The sequence below is a fragment of the Stenella coeruleoalba genome, assembly GCF_951394435.1.
Source record: "Stenella coeruleoalba genome assembly, chromosome: 21".
In the NCBI taxonomy this organism is placed as follows: domain Eukaryota; kingdom Metazoa; phylum Chordata; class Mammalia; order Artiodactyla; family Delphinidae; genus Stenella; species Stenella coeruleoalba.
Window position 1 is genome coordinate 5,706,946 of NC_137167.1, and position 21,151 is coordinate 5,728,096.

Consider the following 21,151-nt stretch of genomic DNA (forward strand, 5'->3'; position numbering starts at 1 on the left):
TTTGGATCATCTTTACTATCATTATTCTGAATTCTTTTTCAGGTAGACTGCCTATTTCCTCTTTATTTGTTAGGTCTGGTGGGTTTTTATCTTGCTCCTTCATCTGCTGTGTGTTTTTCTGTGTTCTCATTTTGCTTATCTTACTGTGTTTGGGGTCTCCTTTTTGCAGGCTGCAGGTTTGTAGTTCCCGTTGTTTTTGGTGTCTGTCCCCAGTGGCTAAGGTTGGTTCAGTGGGTTGTGTAGGCTTCCTGGTGGAGGGTACTAGTGCCTGTGTTCTGGTGGATGAGGCTGGATCTTGTCTTTTTGGTGGGCAGGTCCACGTCTGGTGGTGTGTTTTGGGGTGTCTGTAGACTTATTATGATTTTGGGCAGCCTCTCTGCTAATGGGTGGGGTTGTGTTCCTGTCTTGCTAGTTGTTTGGCATAGGATGTCCAGCACTGTAGCTTGCTGGTCATGGAGTGAAGCTGGGTGCTGGCGTTGAGATGGAGATATCTGGGAGATTTTCGCCATTTGATATTATGTGCAGCTGGGAGGCCTCTTGTGGACCAGTGTCCTGAAGTTGGCTCTCTCACCTCAGAGGCACAGCACTAACTCCTGGCTGCAGCACCAAGAGCCTTTCATCCACAGGACTCCTTAATTTGGGATGATTCGTTGTCTATTCATGTATTCCACAGATGCAGGGTTCATCAAGTTGATTGTGGAGCTTTAATCCGCTGCTTCTGAGGCAGCTGGGAGAGATTTCCCTTTCTCTTCATTGTTCTCACAGCTCCCAGGGGCTCAGCTTTGGATTTGGCCCCGCCTGTGCGTGTAGGTCGCTGGAGGGCGTCTATTTTTTGCTCAGACAGGACGGGGTTAAAGGAGCCGCTGATTCGGAGGCTCTGGCTCACTCATGCCGGGGGTCGGGGCGGGGGGTTGGGTAGGGAGGGTCACGGAGTGCGGGGCGGGCCTGCGGCAGCAGAGGCCAGCATGACATTGCGCCAGCCTGAGGCGTGCCGTGCGTTCTCCCGGGTAATTTGTCCCTGGATCCCAGGACCCTGGCAGTGGTGGGCTGCACAGGCTCCCCAGAAGGGAGGTGTGGAGAGTGACCTGTGTTCGCACACAGGCTTCTTGGTGGTTGGCAGCAGCGGCCTTAGCATCTCATGTCTGTCTCTGGGGTCCGCGCTTTTAGCTGCGGCTGGCGCCCGTCTCTGGAGCTCCTTTAAGCAGCGTTCTTAATCCCCTCTCCTCGAGCACCAGGAAATAAAGAGGGAAGAAAAAGTCTCTTGCCTCTTCGGCAGGTCCAGACTTTTCCCCGGACTCCCTCCCGGCCAGCCTCGGTGCACTAACGCCCTGCAGGCTGTGTTCACGTCGCCAACCCCAGCCCTCTCCCTGCACTCCGACTGAAGCCAGAGCCTCAGCTCCCAGCCCCGCCCGCCCCGGCGGTTGAGCAGACAAGCCTCTCGGCTGGTGAGTGCCGGTCGGCCCTGATCCTCTGCGCTGGAATCTCCGCTTTGCCCTCCGCACCGCTGTTGCTGTGCTCTCCAACACGGCTTCGAAGCTCCCCCACTCCGCCACCCGCAGTCTCCGCCCGCGAAGGGGCTTCCTAGTGTGTGGAAACTTTTCCTCCTTCACAGCTCCCTCCCAGAGGTGCAGGTACCGTCCCTATTCTTTTGTCTCTGTTTATTTTTTTCTGTTGCCCTAACCAGGTACTTGGGGGGTTTCTTGCCTTTTGGGAGGTCTGAGGTCTTCTGCCAGCGTTCAGTAGGTGTTCTGTAGGAGGTGTTCCACGTGTAGATGTATTTCTGGTGTATCTGTGGGGAGGAAGGTGATCTCCGCGTCTTACTCTTCTGCCATCTTCCCGGAAGTCCCATCAACTTTTGAATGTAGCTATATTCCAATTGTTTTCATTGCTTTTAGTATTGAGTTTATGAAAATTTCAGTTTATTTATGCATTATTTGTGAAATGAAAACTTAAGTTTATCTCAATTTATGACTGTAAAGACTCATTTATTTATGAATTTTCTTGCACATGTTTCCTGCTGCACATGTGCCTGCGTTTCACTAGGGTGTATGTGTACCGACAAGTGAATGTGCTGTGTCATGAGGTATACATGTATATATAACTCTGAGGATATCTTACTTACTTTGGGTTTTCCTATGGTTGAATGGTCTTTTCATGTCTTTTACACATTTGTCTGTCATTTCATTCACATTCAGTTGTATGAATTATCAGGAATTTATCACCAATATGCTGGAAGGCTAGGATGTATGCTGATTCTTCAGTAAACTAAGTTTTTTCGGCATGAGACAAGTCTTACAGAGAGGACCTTCAGTGACCTAGTAGTTTAGGTAAAGGAGTAGGTGGGCTGTTTCTGTTTCTTATGGGTGTACAGCTTCCTGTTTGTGGACTTTACCAGTGTCAGAGGCCAATCTGTTTATAGTGGAACTTTGCCAGGAAAAGCTCTTCACTGAACCATGGGATAAAGTTCATTAGTTCCAAATTCCAGGAGCCAGTGGATATCAGGAAATTTAGGGCCATTGGATGAAATCAGCTGTGTAAGTGATCAGAGATGCCTGCGGTTGTAGGGGGTCCTAATCAGTTACAGTGCCCAGTGGCCAGGGGTTTTTTTCCCTTTTATCCTGGACTGCTTTCAATGATTCTTCTGGCTGAGCTCCACCTACCCCCACTGAAATGTAACTGCTTGTTTAGTAAGTCAGTATAGATGGATTATTTGGATTGTAGAGTCTGTCTTTAGTCATATATGCTTAAATAGCATGGGATGCAAATTTTCTCAGTTGCAGACCATTCTAAAAGTGTTATGATTTTGACAGAATACCTATACATTCAATAATATTTCACACTGGTATAATAATATTTCAGATTTGGTATAATCCTGAGATGACATATTATTGTGGGGAGGAGAGTAAAGCGGTGCTCCAAGTCTTGCCTAATGAAATTGAAATGAACTCCGTCAGCTTCCCAGAATGGAAGTTTTTACTGCTAGTGAAAAGTACTAGCAGTATCCAGTGCTATATGCTAAAGGCCAGTAGTGGCAAAAATTATTTTAATTATTGTTGATTTGTTAATCACTCTGGGAACAATGGTTTCCACTTCCGTTTAAACCTCAGTACTTTAATATAAGACTCTAATTACCTGTGACTTCCTCTAGCCAGACAGTACTTTTTTTTTTCTCATTTGCAACATTTTACAACCTTGAAACGCTTTAGGAGTATAGGCAGTTCTTAGTTTATCACCAACATACATCACGTCTGAGACCTGAGAACAAATTTATCCAATGATAAAGACTAACAAAAGAACAAAAATATATAAAAGGCGTAAAACAAAGTAATGGCCAGGGTAGTTCATTGTTTAATAAGCTCAGACATACACATTTGCAGAAAATGTAACTGGCTCTAAAGTTACTTGTAGCTGCTTGTGCGTGATGTGGACCGCAGAATGTCCATGGCCTGCCCCAGCTAATCGCACAGTACTGAGTATCCTTGGCTTTCAAGGTGGCACCATTGTCTGACTAGATGTGTAAATATTATCCATTTAGGAGTACTTGATTAGTATGATTCATGTCTGCTGTGCAGAGGAATTGCTGTGTCATATCTGGAAAGGTGTCTATTGCAGTCAATGTCAAACAATACCCTCGAGAGGAGATTAGGGGCTAACACTGTATTTGTGAGGACTGGCCATGTCCATTGCCCTGGGCTGTGTGCCCCGGATTTCCTTTTCTCACTTGACTGTAACTGGTAGAAAAGACACATTTGCCTGTCTTCCTCGGTCCCAAGCGCTGGAACCACTAGGTCTTGTTTTGGAGCCCAGTCTTGGATTATAAGTGGATTGCAAGTGTCTCAGAACACATAGATGTGTTATAAATTGTTTTCAATATCTAAACTTGCAAGCTGATTTTGATCTTTTGGGTCTAGTGAGATACTGAAGAAAGATTTTACTACAATTTCCACCACCACACACCAAGTGCCTTCGGTCTGTAACTGCATCATACCTGGAACTGCCATTGCTATTGGAGCCACTGCCATGTTTAGCTTATATAAGCCACCTTTTACTGGCCAGGCAGGGCTGTTAAAAGATGACAGATTTTCTTGAGTATCCCTGCATATGCTGTCTCCTTGATCAAGACAGTGATCTTCTGACCAGCTCCCTTTCCCCTTCCTATTCCTTTCTCCCCCTCTCCTTACCACTGTATCTTGTGCCGCTTCACAATAACAATCTAGATAGGCCAGGATAGCTATGTGGCTTCCAGTCGTATACTCATCCCTACTTCCACTGTCTTAATCGTAGCATTTCCACATTGAGAGCGTCCCTTAAAATCAAGAGAACTGTTACATTTTTGTAGCATATCTATCCCCATCATCTATTCAGCATAAATCTATTATTTATGACTGTTTGGGTATGTGTTAGCCCTAAAGAACCCACCAGAAATGTATGTGATTTGAGAGCATTTCCAAATCTAGTAAGAATATTCTTTCAATCTCACCCCTGGGGACTTCCTGGTACTATAATGGCCTGTGCTCAGGATAGATGAAAGGCTTGACAACTTGGTTACCATCACTTCTCCAATCCATCTTGACCAGTGTATATGGCTTTCATTTCATGTGGATGAAACCCTTTATTCTTATCCTGTTGATTGTTGAAGGAGGTAAGATCTGTGTACAGAGTGGGTACCAAACATTTGGGGTGAATGCCAATCGAGTGGTATCACGTCAGACAGGATAGTCTGCCAATAGTAAATATATGGTGTCCAGGAATAATTCCTGCTCACAGCCCAAACCTTAGGGTACCATGCCTATTCTGTAGCCCAGTAGTGAGAGAGACTCTCTCCGAAGGGCAGACAAACAATTTCCGCATTAGATTCTCTCTGGCCTAATATCCATGTCTACATGAACATAGGACTCAGATTTGAACCATTGATTTTTCTGTCCCTTGGCCTGCAGGAAATTACATTTAGCTTTTGCCAAGGTGTCCATTCTGGGTAGTTTTATTGCCCAGTTCCTAAATAGTTTTTCAAAGATTATTCCTGCGATACAAGAGTACGTTCAGTTGTCTCTGATAGCCTGTTTGCACTGTGTGGATGAACTGATTAATCTGATTTGGGTCACTATTTCATCATCTGGGCACTCTCAAGTCTTCATTTAAAATCCAAGATGGAGTCACAGTGGACCTAAGGGAAGAGGTAGCTTGCCCCACTGGATTTCAAGGGTATGTATTGGAAAATGAGAATTCATCTTGGATAGGCCACTGTTTTATTATAGCTGTAAAGACTGTTAAAAGAAACAGGGTCATCCCTGGTGGCACAGCGGTTGAGAATCTGCCTGCCAATGCAGGGGACACGGGCTCGAGCCCTGGTCTGGGAAGATCCCACATGCCGCGGAGCAACTGGGCCCGTGAGCCACAACTACTGAGCCTGCGCGTCTGGAGCCTGTGCTCCACAACAAGAGAGACCGCGACAGTGAGAGGCCCGCACACCGTAATGAAGAGTGGCCCCCACTTGCTGCAACTAGAGAAAGCCCTCGCACAGAAACGAAGACCCAACACAGCACAAATAAATAAATTAATTAATGAATTAAAAACAAACAAAAACGAAAACAAGACACCAGGCCCCAAATGGAGTCCCTTATGCTAAACCTCACATCACCAAACTGAGAGATTTACCTTAACTACACTTTTGGCTCTTCCAGAAATGGAATCTTAAACCAGTCAATCAAGAATCATCTGGCCAGCACTAGTTAGGTAATCTGCCTGATAGACCCCTGCCATCCCCTAAAGGAAAGTAACTTTGCAATAATCAGCCCACCTTTTTGCCAGTATAACTTCCTTGTTCCCACTCCCTTCTGCCTATAAAAGTCTTCCATATTTTACAGCTCTTAAGCGTTTCTTTCTTTTTTTTTTTTTTTTTTACTTTTTTTTTCTTTTCTGGCCATGCCGTGTGGCATGCAGGATCTTAGTCCCCTAACCAGGGATCAAACCCGTGCCCCCTGCAGTGGAAGTGCAGAGTCTTAACCACTGGACCACCAGGGAAGTCCCGTGGAGCTTCTTTCTAACTGTTAAATTGGATGCTGCCCATTTTGAATCAGTTTTTGCTCAAATAAACTCTTAAAAGTTTTAATATGCCTCAGGTTATCTTTTAACAAGACCTACTGCAGTAAGCCCCAATAGGTCTTTACATTCTCTTTCTCCACATCCATGTCATTAGACAGTGTGTTCATTGACCAGTGGTGCTTAGAGCATGAGGTTGGTTCTGAAAGTGGCTGTGTGACTTTGAAGCCTTCATATCCAGCAGAACTTACATCGATCCATAATATGCTATTTGGATGAGACTTTATGACTTCATCAGGCTTTTGCCTACGCACATCTCTAATTTCTTTCTTTTCTTACTCATTGTAAGAACATATCTCAGTAAATTTTGGAGTGACTAAACCGGTCTTGATCACCAGGACTTTTCTATCTATAGTTATGGCCACCAGCAGAAGGGAAATAGTTTTTATTTTCTTGAAAGTATAGGTGGGTGAACAGCAAGCCCAATAAACTTTGTTTCGTGTCGCAAGACCATCAGTTCCCACTGATGGAACCTTTCAGGAGTCTCAACAACAGTGGTCAAAAACCATTTGCCCTCACTGTCACTGAAGACTTTACTGAACAAGTCTGCTTCTGCATATCATACCTGGCCAGATGATCCATGCGACCTATCTGCCTTTATATCCACAAAGGCATTGTGACCTTGTCTTTTCTTGTCTGCACAGAGACTCATGATGTGTCTAGGTGGCCTTCATTATACTTATTTATATTTTCTTTCTGACTTGCTGAGTTTTTGAATTTGAGTGATGCTATACCTGATTAAATGTGGAAAATATGTAGAACGTTTACATTACCACAGACAGTTTTCCCTTACCTCATCCAAGCCAATCCCATAAATATCTAAACTTCTAATTTCTGTCACAACACATTCATTGTACTATTAAGTTTATAACAAAGTGTCAAAATGCTTTCCAAAATGGTTGTAATATTGTGCATTCCATCCATCTATGTATAACAGTGGCGGTTGTTCTGAATCCTCACCACTTTTGTTACTGCCAGTCTTTTTCATTTTAGTCATTTCAGTTTGTGCTGGTATCTCATTGCAGTTTTAGTTTGTATTTTCCTGATGACTAATTATATGGGACAGTATTTCATGTGATTATTGGGCATTCATATGTTTCCTTTTTAAAATGTCTGTTCAACTATTTTACAAAGTTTAATGGGGTTGTTTGTCTTTTTATTATATACTTACAGGAATTCTTAATATAAACTATACACAAGCCTTTGCCAGGTTTTCTCCCAGTATGTGGCTTAGCTTTGTGTTTTCTTAATGACATCTTTCAAAGAGTCAAAGTTTTTAATTTGATGAAGTCCAGTTTATAATTTTCTTCTTTGATATATTATGCTACTTGTAGCCTATCTATCCTAAATTTATGAAGCTTCCTTGTAAATGTTCTTCTAGAAGTCTACAAATTTTAGTTTTTATGTGTATGATCCATTTTGAGTAATTTGTAGCACTTTGCAAGTTAAGGATCAAGGTATGTTTTTCTCAAGGTATTCAATTGTTGAAGAGACTGTCCTTCCCCCATTGAATTCCCTTGGTACATTTACTGAAAAACCATTCATGACATACTTTGTGTTCCAATAATCTACGTATCTATCCAGTACCAGGTCTCCTTATCCTAATGCACAAAATCAGGTAAAATGTATCTTCATGTTTAGTTTCTTCTTTCTCAAGATAGATTTGGCTATTTTAGGTCTTTATATTTCTATGTAAAATTTTAAATCAACTTTTCTATTTCTACCCACCCCCTAAAAAAAAAAACTCTTGAAATTTTTTAAAAAATCTAAAGATGAATTTATGGAGAATTGAATAGTATACATAATGTGATTTTCAAACCATGAACAGGGTATATTGTTCCATTTATTTAGGTGTCTGTAATTACTTAAATTTAACCCTAAGTAGTTCATGTTTTTTAATATTATTGTAAATTGCATATTTTTTTAAAAAAAATTCAATTTTCAGTGCATTTTGCAAGTATATAGAAATAAAATTAAATAATGAAAGTTGTTGATTCCTCCTGTAGTCAGCTTAGCATTACTTTGAATGACTGGTTTATATTTTGGAAAATACCTGCAAAATGCCTAAGTCAAAATTATCAAATAACCAATAAATATCTGAAAAAGAGTATGCTCATGGTGTTTATTCCAGAAATAGAGAAATGTTTCAGTATTTTTCAACATATATCATTAAAGTAACAGATAAAAATTACAAGATATTAAATATTGAAGAAACATTTGATAAAATGTTTGGACAGCTAGGAGTAAAAGAATGTTCTTTGATTTCTCAAATTTCTCAATGATAAACCACAGTTACCTATGTTACAAAGCCCTCGCTTCCAGTCCCATGATGGAATTCCATTTTTAAACTACATGTCATAAAAGGCCAATTTCTAAGCCTGGTATTTAGTCTAGGTTTCCATTATACATTGAGTATTGTCCAGATATGTTTTGCACTGTAGTAGGCTTTCTCTTTGATTCTAGGTGTTAGAGATTTCCCTTTCACGTCACTGATTTTTGTTTTATTTTCCCCAATGTTAATGTTTACTATGTGTTTAATCTTCCATCTTCACTAAATTCTCTTGATAGTTTTCATTAAAATATTTATATTGTGAAGCATAACACATTCTTCTTAATAATGAAACATGAAAATTAAAAAAGAAAGAATATCATCTGATTCCTGTAAATATTACAAGGTGTTATATAGTAATAGAATTTGGGATATACTTTAATAATATGCAGTTGATGTAATTGAAGACATTATATTTAATTTTATATAGGACATTATATGAGTATCCAGGTATAGTAAAATATCAGGAATAAATTATTATTCTATAAACACAACTGATAATTTAATTTTTGGGGAAAAGATACATTATTATAGTTACTTTTACAATATACTATTCAAAATATTTAATGTCAAATAAAAATACATATACACACATATATGTATATATATAACAAAACTTTTACACACACACTGTACCTTCACATATTTACTGGGGTTAGGGTGGAGGAAAGTTTTATACATAAACTTTTAGAACAAATCCCAAAGAAAGTTGGCAGTTGTCAGATTTCACAATATCATAATAACAAAAAATTTTTTTAAAAAACTGCCAAAATAGAAATAAATTGTCATGACAAATTGTAAAACACTGTAAAGTATATTAGTGGCTAGGAGTTAACATCATTAATATAAAAGTGCTTACAAATAAAGGAAATAAACAGAAGATTACTTCAACAAAAAGTATGCATAAAAGTATAAATCAGATTGTGCAGATATGTAAAATGTTCAGCACATTAATAATAAAACTAATAAAATTGAAACAGATATAAACACTTAGTAATTTGTGCCTATACACTTTACTTATTTTATTATTTTTTATTTTTTTTAATTTTTATTTCGATAGGCCAAGAAGAGTCTTTTTTTTTTTTTTACATCTTTATTGGAGTATAATTGCTTTACAATGGTGTGTTAGTTTCTGCTTTATAACAAAGTGAATCAGTTATACATACACATATGTTCCCATATCTCTTCCCTCTTGTGTCTCCCTCCCTCCCACCCCTCTAGATGGTCACAAAGCACCGAGCTGATCTCCCTGTGCTATGTGGCTGCTTCCCACTAGCTATCTATTTTACGTTTGGTAGTGTAGTAGTGTATATATGTTCCATGCCACTCTTTCACTTTGTCACAGCTTTACTTATTTTAAAATATTATCAGTCTTGTTTAACATCACTCTTACACTGAATAGATAACTATATAGAAGGAAGGAAATAGTGTATATTATGAAGAGCCTTTAATATTTTTAAATTCTTTGACCTAATAACTTCTAGAATCAATCTTTCATATACAATCTTAGAGCTAAAAAAGAGACAAAAAATTTCTTTGAAATGTCATTTACAACATAATATGCTGTTGTAATTTAGAAACCTCTATTTTGTCACATCCAAAAATTATTGTATATTCACAGAATGATATCTTGAAGAGACTTGATAAGTTGGGTAACTACTTACGATGTAGTAAGTGAAAAAAAATCTCAAAATTTACAATTCCTATATTTATGAACACAAAGATTAAAATAAATTACATTACATTTTTAACAGTTCAAATTCTTGAGCATGGAATTGTGAATAATTTCATTGCCATCTTTTTTTCTATATCAAAATATATTATGTTCAGATATATATATTAAGTGGTGTTAAAAATAGATACAGAAGTAAAAATTATACTGTGATTGTAATTAACTTAGAGACATACTTTAGTATATTATGACAATAAATAAAATGATTTATTTGATTGAAAATTCCTTTTTTTTAAATTGATTGCATTTGCTTTTTAGCAATGCTCTCATAAAAAGCTGTGATGCTGTAACATGTTCTCTGATTGGAGATGCAGAGTGTGGTACAGGACCATGCTGTGACAGAAAAAGTTGTCAGGTAAGTTTTCAAAATATTGCCTTATTTTCTTTCATGAAATTTTTGCGTTCTTGTGGGTGCATTTTGTAGCTTTTTTTTCCCGCTTTTATTTTTACTCATGTTTCAAATTATATTACTTTATGTACTCGATTCATACACAGTTAATTTCAGAACTGAGAGAAGGTCCTTAGATCTTTTTCAACCTCTTTCGTAGTGCTGCCTCTTACTGTATTGTTTCAATTTCTGCTCAAGACCCATCCTCTTATTGCATTTAAGAACAATTCCAGATAATTTGGGTGCTATGAGTTCCTCTTGGTCGTGCCTGAATGTAGCTCTTCATGATTGAACAACTTATGACAAAATTATGAATAAGCCACCCAACACACACTTGACATGCAATATTTGAATAAACAGACAATAAAAATAAAAATGCCTCATTTTGAAAGTAGCAGAAAAGGAATCCGTATAAAATAGTCAGCAATATGTAGCATATCTAATAGTGAAGATTAGCTTTGGCAAGACCCTGGAAGTGACTGACTGAACCCTTGACTTCCCTTGGGAAGTTTTCCGTTCAACTTTCCTTCATAGCCACACCTGATAGGAGGCAGGGTAAAATCTCTCTTCTAGGGATTGCTACATCTTAGCGACTCACCTTTTTTGTGTCACTTTCAGGGGTCTATGACAAACATAAAGACTGAGTAATGAGAGCTTTTGCTGCCATTTGTTTTTTCTCTGTCCATGAAATCTCTCCTGACATCATTTTACTTTGCTCTATGCGCGTTCTTTTTCACCCGGTGGGCTAGTTTTTAAAGTCAATGGTCATTTGTTTCAAGGCCCATGAATGTAGAGGCCAGCCTAGGGTTTCCACTTCTTAGCAATAAACCTTGCTGCCTTTTCCTTCACCAGAGCTCTCATCTTAGTCTTTGTCTCCAAATCACTGGAACTGAGCAGTCAGACTTTTCTAAACAGTCCATTGCCCTCTGCCTACATCTCAAAGGATAATTCTTTACAACAGAGGTAATTGCTACATTTGGTCGAATGAAAATTCATAGTATAAGTTACTAGGGAGGGCTTCAGGGTAACAGCTAAATGTCCTATGTTAGTTCACATTAATTTTATTATGTATTATAGCATAGAATTTGGCTTTTGCTGTCATTTAAAGGCTGACATGTGCCTTACACTCTGCTCTCTTACAGGTGGCCATAAGCTTAAACGTCTTTCTATTTTCTTCTCTGTCCACTTCCAGTTAGGCTAGTTTCCACTGATTTTTGTCTGCAATTTAGTGATCTGATCCAGTTTTTTTCTTATAAATTTTCATTTTAGACGGACACAAGTCCAAGTGCAAAGACATGGAAGACCAATAGTTTAACCAGCTGTTTTTTGACACATAACAGTGATTAATGTGTTTTTAGCCAGTACCCAGACATTCCTATAGGAAATTTAAGAAACTGTGATTGGTACTGCATAACACCAGTTATTATGGGTCAGTTGTATCTTGATCAACAGCCAAGCAAAGAATAACAAACACTTATGAAGCTTAAGTAAGGCAAGAGTCTAGCTTTGTGCTCAGGTGAATCTTTGTTTGGAACAGGAGCAACAGGATTCTTATTCTACATCTGTTGGATATCCTTGCCTTTTTGTTGGCAGTTCTCAAACACGCTTTTCCTGTAGGCAGTACAGATAGCTCATTGAAGTTCCTGGCTTTTCTAGTCCAGAGTGTGTGATGTTTCAGAAGAGCAGAGGGGTCCTCTGTTTCCCAACATCCATCTCCACCCCTGGTAGAGGCAGAAACCCTGACCCACCACTACGTTCTAAGTTAAATTCCCACCACTGTGTCTAGGGAGAAGGGTTCCGATTATCATCCTGCGTCAGCAGCAGTTTCATGTCAGCTATAAACTCCTCATGGTGGAAGTGGAGTTAGTCCTGAAAGGAAAATTACTTGAAATGCAAAAAGGATAAAGATGTCCATTAAGAAACATTTTAGAAACATGGCAAAGACTGGCATCTGAGTTAGTTAAAACATCTCAGGAGTGCAACTAACTAGTCCCCAAGAATCAAAAGCTGGAAAACAAATACACGTAGTTTTATATCAAATATTTTCTATTTATCTTGAAGTAAATATTCAGGATAACCAGAGCATTTTAACTATGAGAACTTTCACCAGAGCCATTGTTTTCAATTGAAGTGCAAATCACACAATAAAGAATTAACCGTTTTCAAGTGAACAATTCAGTAGCATTTAGTGCGTTCACAATGTGGTGCAACCACCTCGACCTGGGTCCATAGCAGGTTCCTCATCCGAACAGGAGACCCCGACCCATTACGCACTTGCCTTCCTTTCTCCCTTCCCCTCAGTCCCTGGCAACCAGCCATCTGCATTCTGCCTCTAGGGATTTACCTACTCTGGACATTTCATATAGGTAGAACCATACAATGTATGACCTTTGTGTCTGGTTTTCTTCACTAAATACAGTGTTCTGAAGTTTCAGTCACCTTGTAGCATAAACCAGGACTCTATTCCTTTATGTGGCTGAACGTATTCCATTGTCCATAGGACAATTTGTTTATCCATTGATGGACATTTGGCTTCTTTCTCATCTATTCCAGCAGAACTTTTAAGTAAATTCATAATTTAACTTTAAATACTTACAAATGTATTAATAATGGAAATGATAGTTACAAATACAATCCTCCTATTTAAATTTGTATATTTTGTTTTACTACTTTAAAAACAAATATTTGGTTTTCTTTGTCTCACAGATAGCTGAAAGAGGACATGTATGTAGGAAAAGCACGGATATGTGTGATTTTCCAGAATTTTGCAATGGGATAGCTGAGTTTTGTGTACCTGATATGAAATCTGCTGATTTAGAACTGTGCAATAATAAGACTGCCTTTTGCTATCAAGGAGTATGCCAAGATACAGATAAACAGTGTGCGGAGTTGTTTGGAAAATGTAATGGTTGTATTTTCTTCTGAGGTTTATATTTAAGCTATATTTGTTTCTTATGTCAGTAAGGCACCCTATAGCCATAATAATAATTATTGCTTAAATCTAAATTTGGAGATAAAACTGCAAAACAAAGCATCTTTGACCTATGTCAGGAGGTAAAGTAGATCTAGTGAGTACGAGACAAAAAGAATAGGATATTAGTCAAGTTTCAGGTGATTGGTGGAAATGGAGTAGACTACTAGAATTACAGATAAGTGAGCAAATGATTGTTTTACTTCTTAATCGTTTCTGGACGATCATAACAATTTTATTCTCGAGTAGGTAGTTTTTAGTCAAGTGTTTCTCCTTCATATGTAGCCAGTAGATGGCACCAAATATTTATAGTAGCTGACACTGCCTGGGCTTCGTTGTCTCAATGCCTTTGTATAAATTTACCATGCTTTTAATTTTTTTTTTAAGATGGGTAATTAAAAACTTTATTTATATTTTCAGTTTCGAAGGGGGCTTCTGCTCTATGTTCACAAGAAGTGAATATGCATACAGATGACTTTGGAAACTGTTATGGTCGTTTTTGTAATTATCGGTGCGTATTTTGAAAAATATACATTTTCCAAATGCACTGGGTGTGTATGTGTGTGTACTGCAAAGAATCACTTAATACAAATGAGAGATGAATATAGTATATAAAGATAAATTTATATGGTGCACTTCGTAAGATGGTGTATGTTCTTTTTTTAAAATTTCTTTTAACATCTTTATTGGAGTATAATTGCTTTACAATGGTGTGTTAGTTTCTGCTTTAAAACAAAATGAATCAGCTATACATATATCCCCATATATCCTCCCTCTTGCATCTCCCTCCCATCCTCCCTATCCCACCCCTTTAGGTGGTCACAAAGCACCGAGCTGATCTCCCTATGCTATGCAGCTGCTTCCCACTACCTATTTTACATTTGGTAGTGTATATATGTCCATGCCACTCGCTCACTTCGTCCCAGCTTACCCATTCACCTCCCCGTGTCCTCAAATCCATTCTATACATCTGCATCTTTATTCCTGTCCTGCCCCTAGGGTCTTCAGAACCTTTTTTTTTTTTTTTTTAGATTCCATACATATGTGTTAGCATGCGGTATTTGTTTTTCTCTTTCTGACTTACTTCACTCTGTATGACAGACTCTAGGTCCATCCACCTCACTACAAATAACTCAGTTTCATTCCTTTTTATGGCTGAGTAATATTCCATTGTATATATGTGCCACATCTTCTTTATCCATTCATCCGATGATGGGCACTTAGGTTGTTTCCATCTCCGGGCTATTGTAAATAGAGCTGCAATGAACATTTTGGTACATGACTCTTTTTGAATTTTGGTTTTCTCAGGGTATATGCCCAGTAGTGGGATTGCTGGGTCATATGGTAGTTCTATTTTTAGTTTTTTAAGGAACCTCCATACTGTTCTCCATAGTGGCTGTATCAATTTACATTCCCACCAACAGTGCAAGAGGGTTCCCTTTTCTCCACACTCTCTCCAGCATTTATTGTTTGTAGATTTTTTGCAGATGGCCACTTTGACTGGTGTGAGGTGATATTGTCACCTTATTTTTGATAAAGGAGGCAAGAATATACAATGGAGAAAAGACAGCCTCTTCAATAAGTGGTGCTGGAAAAACTGGACAGCTACATGTAAAAGAGTGAAATTAGAACACTCCCTAACATCATACACAAAAATAAACTCAAAATGGATTAAAGACCTAAATGTCTTTAATCTATAAGACTAAAGATAAGAACTATAAAGTTCTTAGAGGAAAACATAGGCAGAACACTCTATGACATAAATCGCAGCAAGATCCTTTTTGACCCACCTCCTAGAGAAATGGAAATAAAAACAAAAATAAACAAATGGGACCTAATGAAACTTAAAAGCTTTTCCACAGCAAAGGAAAACATAAGACAAAAAGAGAACCCTCTGAATGGGAGGAAATATTTGCAAACGAAGCAACTGACAAAGGATTAATCTCCACAATTTACAAGCAGCTCATGCAGCTCAATATCAAAAAAACAAATAACCCAATCCAAAAATGGGCAGAAGACCTAAATAGACATTTCTCCAAAGAAGATATACAGATTGCCAACAAACACATGAAAGGATGCTCAACATCACTAATCATTAGAGAAATGCAGATCGAAACTACAGTGAGGTATCACCTCACACCAGTAAGATGGTGTATGTTCTGAATAGCTTTGGTGTTATGCTCTGAATAACATTGTGAATTATCCTCATGTTTTGAACTGTTATTTAAACAATATATTGTGTTGCTAAGTGACATATGGGTAATTTTTTCTGTGTTATATTACAGGGATATCTATTGTGGAAAGTTAGTTTGTCTCTGGACACGTACAGAAGTAGTGCCATTTAAAAATTTTGATACTCAATATACTTTCCTTGGAGGCATTGTGTGTCTAAGTGCACATCTAAGAAATTCGACACCAGTAACCTTCCGAGATGATTATACCTATGTAAAGAGTGGCACTATGTGTGGTCCAAATAAGGTAAACACAAATTCTTCGTGATTCTATATGTGGTGTGTGAGCGTCTTAGTGTCTGTGTATGTGTGTTTGTGTATGAGAGAGAGAGAGAGGGCACTTAAGATTTTTAATTTGTAATTGTTACCAATTTTGGTTACTGCGTCATGATCTTAAGCCTTAAAGGTCAAAATTTCTATTGATCAAAGGAACACTTGCTTTACTTTCTGTCATTTTTCATTATGAATTTTACTGTAGATATTTAAAGTTGTGTACTCACACTTGAGTATCTTACTTAACCTCTTTGTTAGGCCAGCATCTGTTCTGCAATAATTTGTGTAAAACAAGGAAGAGAAAAGAATCAAATAATACACCCCAAAAGCAGGTCAGAAAATCCTGAATAATAAGAACAACAAAGAGAATTAATTTGATTGTAATAAAACTAAAATATTGATTTGCTCATTAGCGTACTTCCCTAATTCTTTTTCCAAAAGCACAATATACTTGTTAACAATTTGCCCTTTCTCAAGACACAAGAATAAAACAGAGTTTAAGCTTTGTTTGTTTTTCTTTTTGTTAAACATTTGAAGAAACATAATAGATGATTTTAAACTAGTACCATTGAAAATTTAGTTGACTAATGTAAAACAGTACACAATTATCTCACATTTAAATTTAAATAATTTAAATGGAGGTATAATATTTTAAGAAAAGAAAAAATAAGAGAAAAATGGAAGTGAATAGTAAACTTATCTCAGAATGGGAAGAGATATTCTCACATAAAAATAATGAAGTAATCACAAAGTAACATACTGGTGCTGACTACATTATAAAGTAATATGTCATCCCTTTGAAGATCATTTAAAATTAAGTGCCACAAAAACAGAAATATAGATCAATGGAACAGGATATAAAGCCCAGAGATAAACCCACTCACATATGGTCACCTTATTTTTGACAAAGGAGGCAAGAATATACAGTGGAGAAGAGACAGCCTCTTCAATGAGTGGTGCTGGGAAAACTGGACAGCTACATGTAAAAGAATGAAATTAGAACACTCCCTAACACCATACACAAAAATAAACTCAAAATGGATTAAACACTTAAATGTAAGGCCAGACACTATAGAACTCTTAGAGGAAAACATAGAACACTCTATGACATAAATCACAGCAAGATCCTTTTTGACCCACCTCCTAGAGAAATGGAAATAAAAACAAAAATAAACAAATGGGATCTAATGAAACTTAAAAGCTTTTGCCCAGCAAAGGAGAACATAAACAAGACGAAAAGACAACCCTCCAAATGGGAGAAAATATTTGCAAATGAAGCAATTGACAAAGGATTAATCTCCAAAATATACAAGCAGCTCATGCAGCTCAATATCAAAAAAACAACCCAATCCAAAAATGGACAGAAGACCTAAATAGACATTTCTCCAAAGAAGATATACAGATTGTCAACAAACACATGAAAGGATGCTCAACATCACTAATCATTAGAGAAATGCAAATCAAAGCTACAATGAGGTATCACCTCACACCAGTCAGAATGGCCATCATCAAAAAGTCTACCAACAGGACTTCCCTGGTGGCCCAGTGGTTGAGAGTCCGCCTGCCGATGCAGGAGATGCGGGTTCGTGCCCCGGTCTGGGAGGATTCCACATTGCCGCGGAGCGGCTGGGCCCATGAGCCATGGCCACCGAGCCTGCGTGTCTGGAGCCTGTGCTCCGCAACGGGAGAGGCCACAGCAGTGAGAGGCCCGTGTACTGCAAAAAAAAAAAAAAAAAATGTCTACAAACAATAAATGCTGGAGAGGGTGTGGAGAAAAGGGAACCCTCTTGCACTGTTGGTGGGAATGTAAATTGATACAGCCACTATGGAGAACAGTACGGAGGTTCCTTAAAAAACTAAAAATAGAACTACCATACCACGCAGCAATCCCACTACTGGGCATATACCTTGAGAAAACCATAATTCCAAAAGAGTCATGTAGAAAAGTGTTCACTGCAGCTCTATTTATAATAGCCAGGACATGGAAGCAACCTAAGTATCCATCGACAGATGAATGGATAAAGAAGATGTGGCACATATACACAATGGAATAGTACTCAGCCATACAAACAAATGAAATTGAGTTATTTGTAGTGAGGTGGATGGACCTTGAGTTTGTCATACAGAGTGAAGTAAGTCAGAAAGAGAAAAACAAATACCGCATGCTAACACATATATATGGAATCTAAAAAAAAAAAAAAGGTTCTGAGGACCCTAGGGGCAGGACAGGAATAAAGACGCAGATGTAGAGAATGGACTTGAGGACACAGGGAGGGTAAGCTGGGACGAAGTGAGCGAGTGGCATGGACATATATACACTACCAAATGTGAAATAGATAGGTAGTAGGAAGCAGCTGCATAGCACAGAGAGATCATCTAGGTGCTTTGTGACCACCTAGAGACATGGGATAGGGAGCTTGGGAGGGAGACGCAAGAGGGAGGAGATATGGGGATATATGTATATGTATAGCTGATTCACTTTGTTATACAGCAGAAACTAACACACCATTGTAAAGCAATTATACTCCAATAAAGAAGTTAAAAACTGCCTATGTATACATGTTTTAGATCTAAATATGTAAAGGAAAGAAAGAAATGGAGTACCATATAATTTAGATAGTAATTATTTTTAGAAGGAGGGAAAAGACTGATTAAGGAGGAACTGGGAGGATGCCGTCTTGGGTAATAGCAGAGGTCCTTTTGTTTTTTCAGTGAGGGTTGAGTAAATGAATTTTTGTTAAAACCATTGAGCTTTCCACTTTTAGCTTGCAATTTTTCCGTGTGAGTACCGTATTTCACAATGGAAATGGTTCAAAAATCTAAATTGCTAAACAATAACCAGTCATTTGTAAACAAATGGATTTAACTCCATAAGCTTCTTTCATTGTATTTAATTTGTTTCAGATTTTCAAAATGTTTGTCTTTTAAAATTTTAATAGTAATGCAACATATATTCATGTAAATAAATCAAAAAACAAGTTAAAAAAAAGGTACACTTGGAAAATAATATCACTGTAAACAAAAACAAAGTGCCAAAATGTTTACTAAACTATAGCAAAGTAAATAAATAAATTTATTAACTAATTTACTCATTCATTAATTAGAAAAAAAGCACTCTAATGGCTTCTATATGTGGCATAACACCAAAAAAATAATTTTGTCTTTGCCCCTGGTTTCTGGCACAAAGATCCTAAACCCCTTGGAATTTCCTGATTGATAAGAATTTTTTTGTTGTTATTCATAATGAGCCCCTTCTGATCAAACCGAATTTATGCTAATGGAGTAACAGGGTGGGGCATCTAGATGGCTTCAGGATCGTGCTGGTTACCAGAAAGACCAACTGATTAGAGGGACGGAACTTTTAGTTCTACTCACAACTTCCACTAAGGAGAGTCGCGTGGCTGGAGATTGAACTCTGGAGAAACTTGGAACACTGAGATCAGGGAGCTTCTAAGTTGGTGAAATAAAAATGAATATCCAACAGTCGTGTTCGTCCAGTCAGTTAGGAATTGAAAATAATAATTGATGGTGAGAAGCACAACTTATTATCATCCTAAACCAAGTATAAATTTGCACATACTTTCTGGAAAGTGATTTAGAAATGTGTAAGAATTCAAATATATTATCACATCTTTTTGTCTATTTTTGAAATTTATTACTATTTGTTACTATATTTTTCTATATTATTGAAATATAACATGATACTAGCTTCACATGTACATCATAATGATTCATACTTGTATATATTTCAAAATGGTCACCACAAGTCTAATTAATATGTCACCATATGTAGCTATAATTTTTTTCTTATGATGAGAAATTTAAGATTTACTGTCTTACCAAGTTTCAAATACAGAGAACAGTATTAGTAACTGTAATTACCATACTGTACCATACATCCCCATGACTTATTTATTTTTATAACTTGAAGTTTGTGCCTAACCTCCCAAATCCCACCCCTGGCAACCACCAATCTGTACTCTGTATCTGTGAGCTTGGGTTGTTTTGTTTTTATTCTTCTTAGGATTCCACATATAAGTCAGATTATACAGTATTTATATTTCTCTGTCTGACTTACTTCATTTAGCATAATGCCCTCAAGGTCCATACAGGCTGTCACAGCTAGCAAGATTTCATTTTTTTATGGCAGAAAAATATTCCATTGTGTATATATACTATATTTTTGTATATATACTATATTTTCTTTATTCATCCACTGGTGGACACTTTAGTTGCTTCTGCATCTTGGCTATTATAAGTAATGCTTAAATGAACATTAAGATGCAGATATATTTTTGAGTTAGTGTTTCCATTTTCTTCAGATAAATACCTACAAGTGGAATTGCTGGGTCAGGTGGTAGTTCCATTTTTAACTTTTTGACAAACCTCTATACTGTTTTTCATAGTGGCTACACCAATTTACATTCCCACAAACAGGAACAAGTGTTCTCTTTACTCCAGTTCTAAGCCAACACTTATTATTCCTTGTCTTTATGATAATAGCCATTCTAATATCCTAGAAGAATAAGAGAAAGAACTTAAGGATGGAAAAGTATTTGAGGAAATAATGCCTGGAAGGTTTTCAGAAGGCATAAACCACAGATGCAAGAAGCTGCAAGTGCATGATATAGAATGAACTCAGTGAAATCCAGTAAGATACAGCATAATAAAATTTCTGAAAACTAACGACAAAGAAAACTAATCTTAGAATTAGTGAGAGTGAAGCAGCATCTTATATACTGCATAAACACAATTACACTAACATTTGGAATAAAACCATATGGGCACTAGACATACAAATACTAATAGAAAATTGCTACGCTAGGTAACTAGCCTTCTATCATCCCACATAACATTTAAATTCAGCAAATGTCCTGTTGAAAAATGAGTCATTTATTTAAAAGACCTCTGCTTTCTCACACCAGCCCTGTTTGACCACTAAAAGCATTACAGTTTATCCATTTCTCCTGCAAGATTCTCTGCCTGGGAAAGTCCAGTCATTAGCCCATGCCCAACTGGGCAATGTCCCCATGGAAGGAAAAGGAAAGAGAAAGGCGGAGGACGGGAAAGAAAGGGAAGGGAAGGAAAAACAAGGACTTTGACTTTTCCTGCTTGGTCTGGAGGAGCT

General features: G+C 37.7%; 1 protein-coding gene across 1 annotated transcript in view; it reads left to right on the top strand.

Annotated features, from left to right (window-relative positions):
• LOC307179823 (A disintegrin and metallopeptidase domain 3-like) overlaps positions 1–21,151 on the top strand; it is a 110,555-nt gene that overhangs the window by 74,564 nt on the left and 14,840 nt on the right. The window contains 5 exon segments of the mRNA XM_079909476.1: positions 10,419–10,435; positions 10,437–10,515; positions 13,255–13,450; positions 13,940–14,030; positions 15,805–15,997. Of these exon segments, the coding sequence (XP_079765602.1) occupies positions 10,419–10,435; positions 10,437–10,515; positions 13,255–13,450; positions 13,940–14,030; positions 15,805–15,997 (576 nt within the window).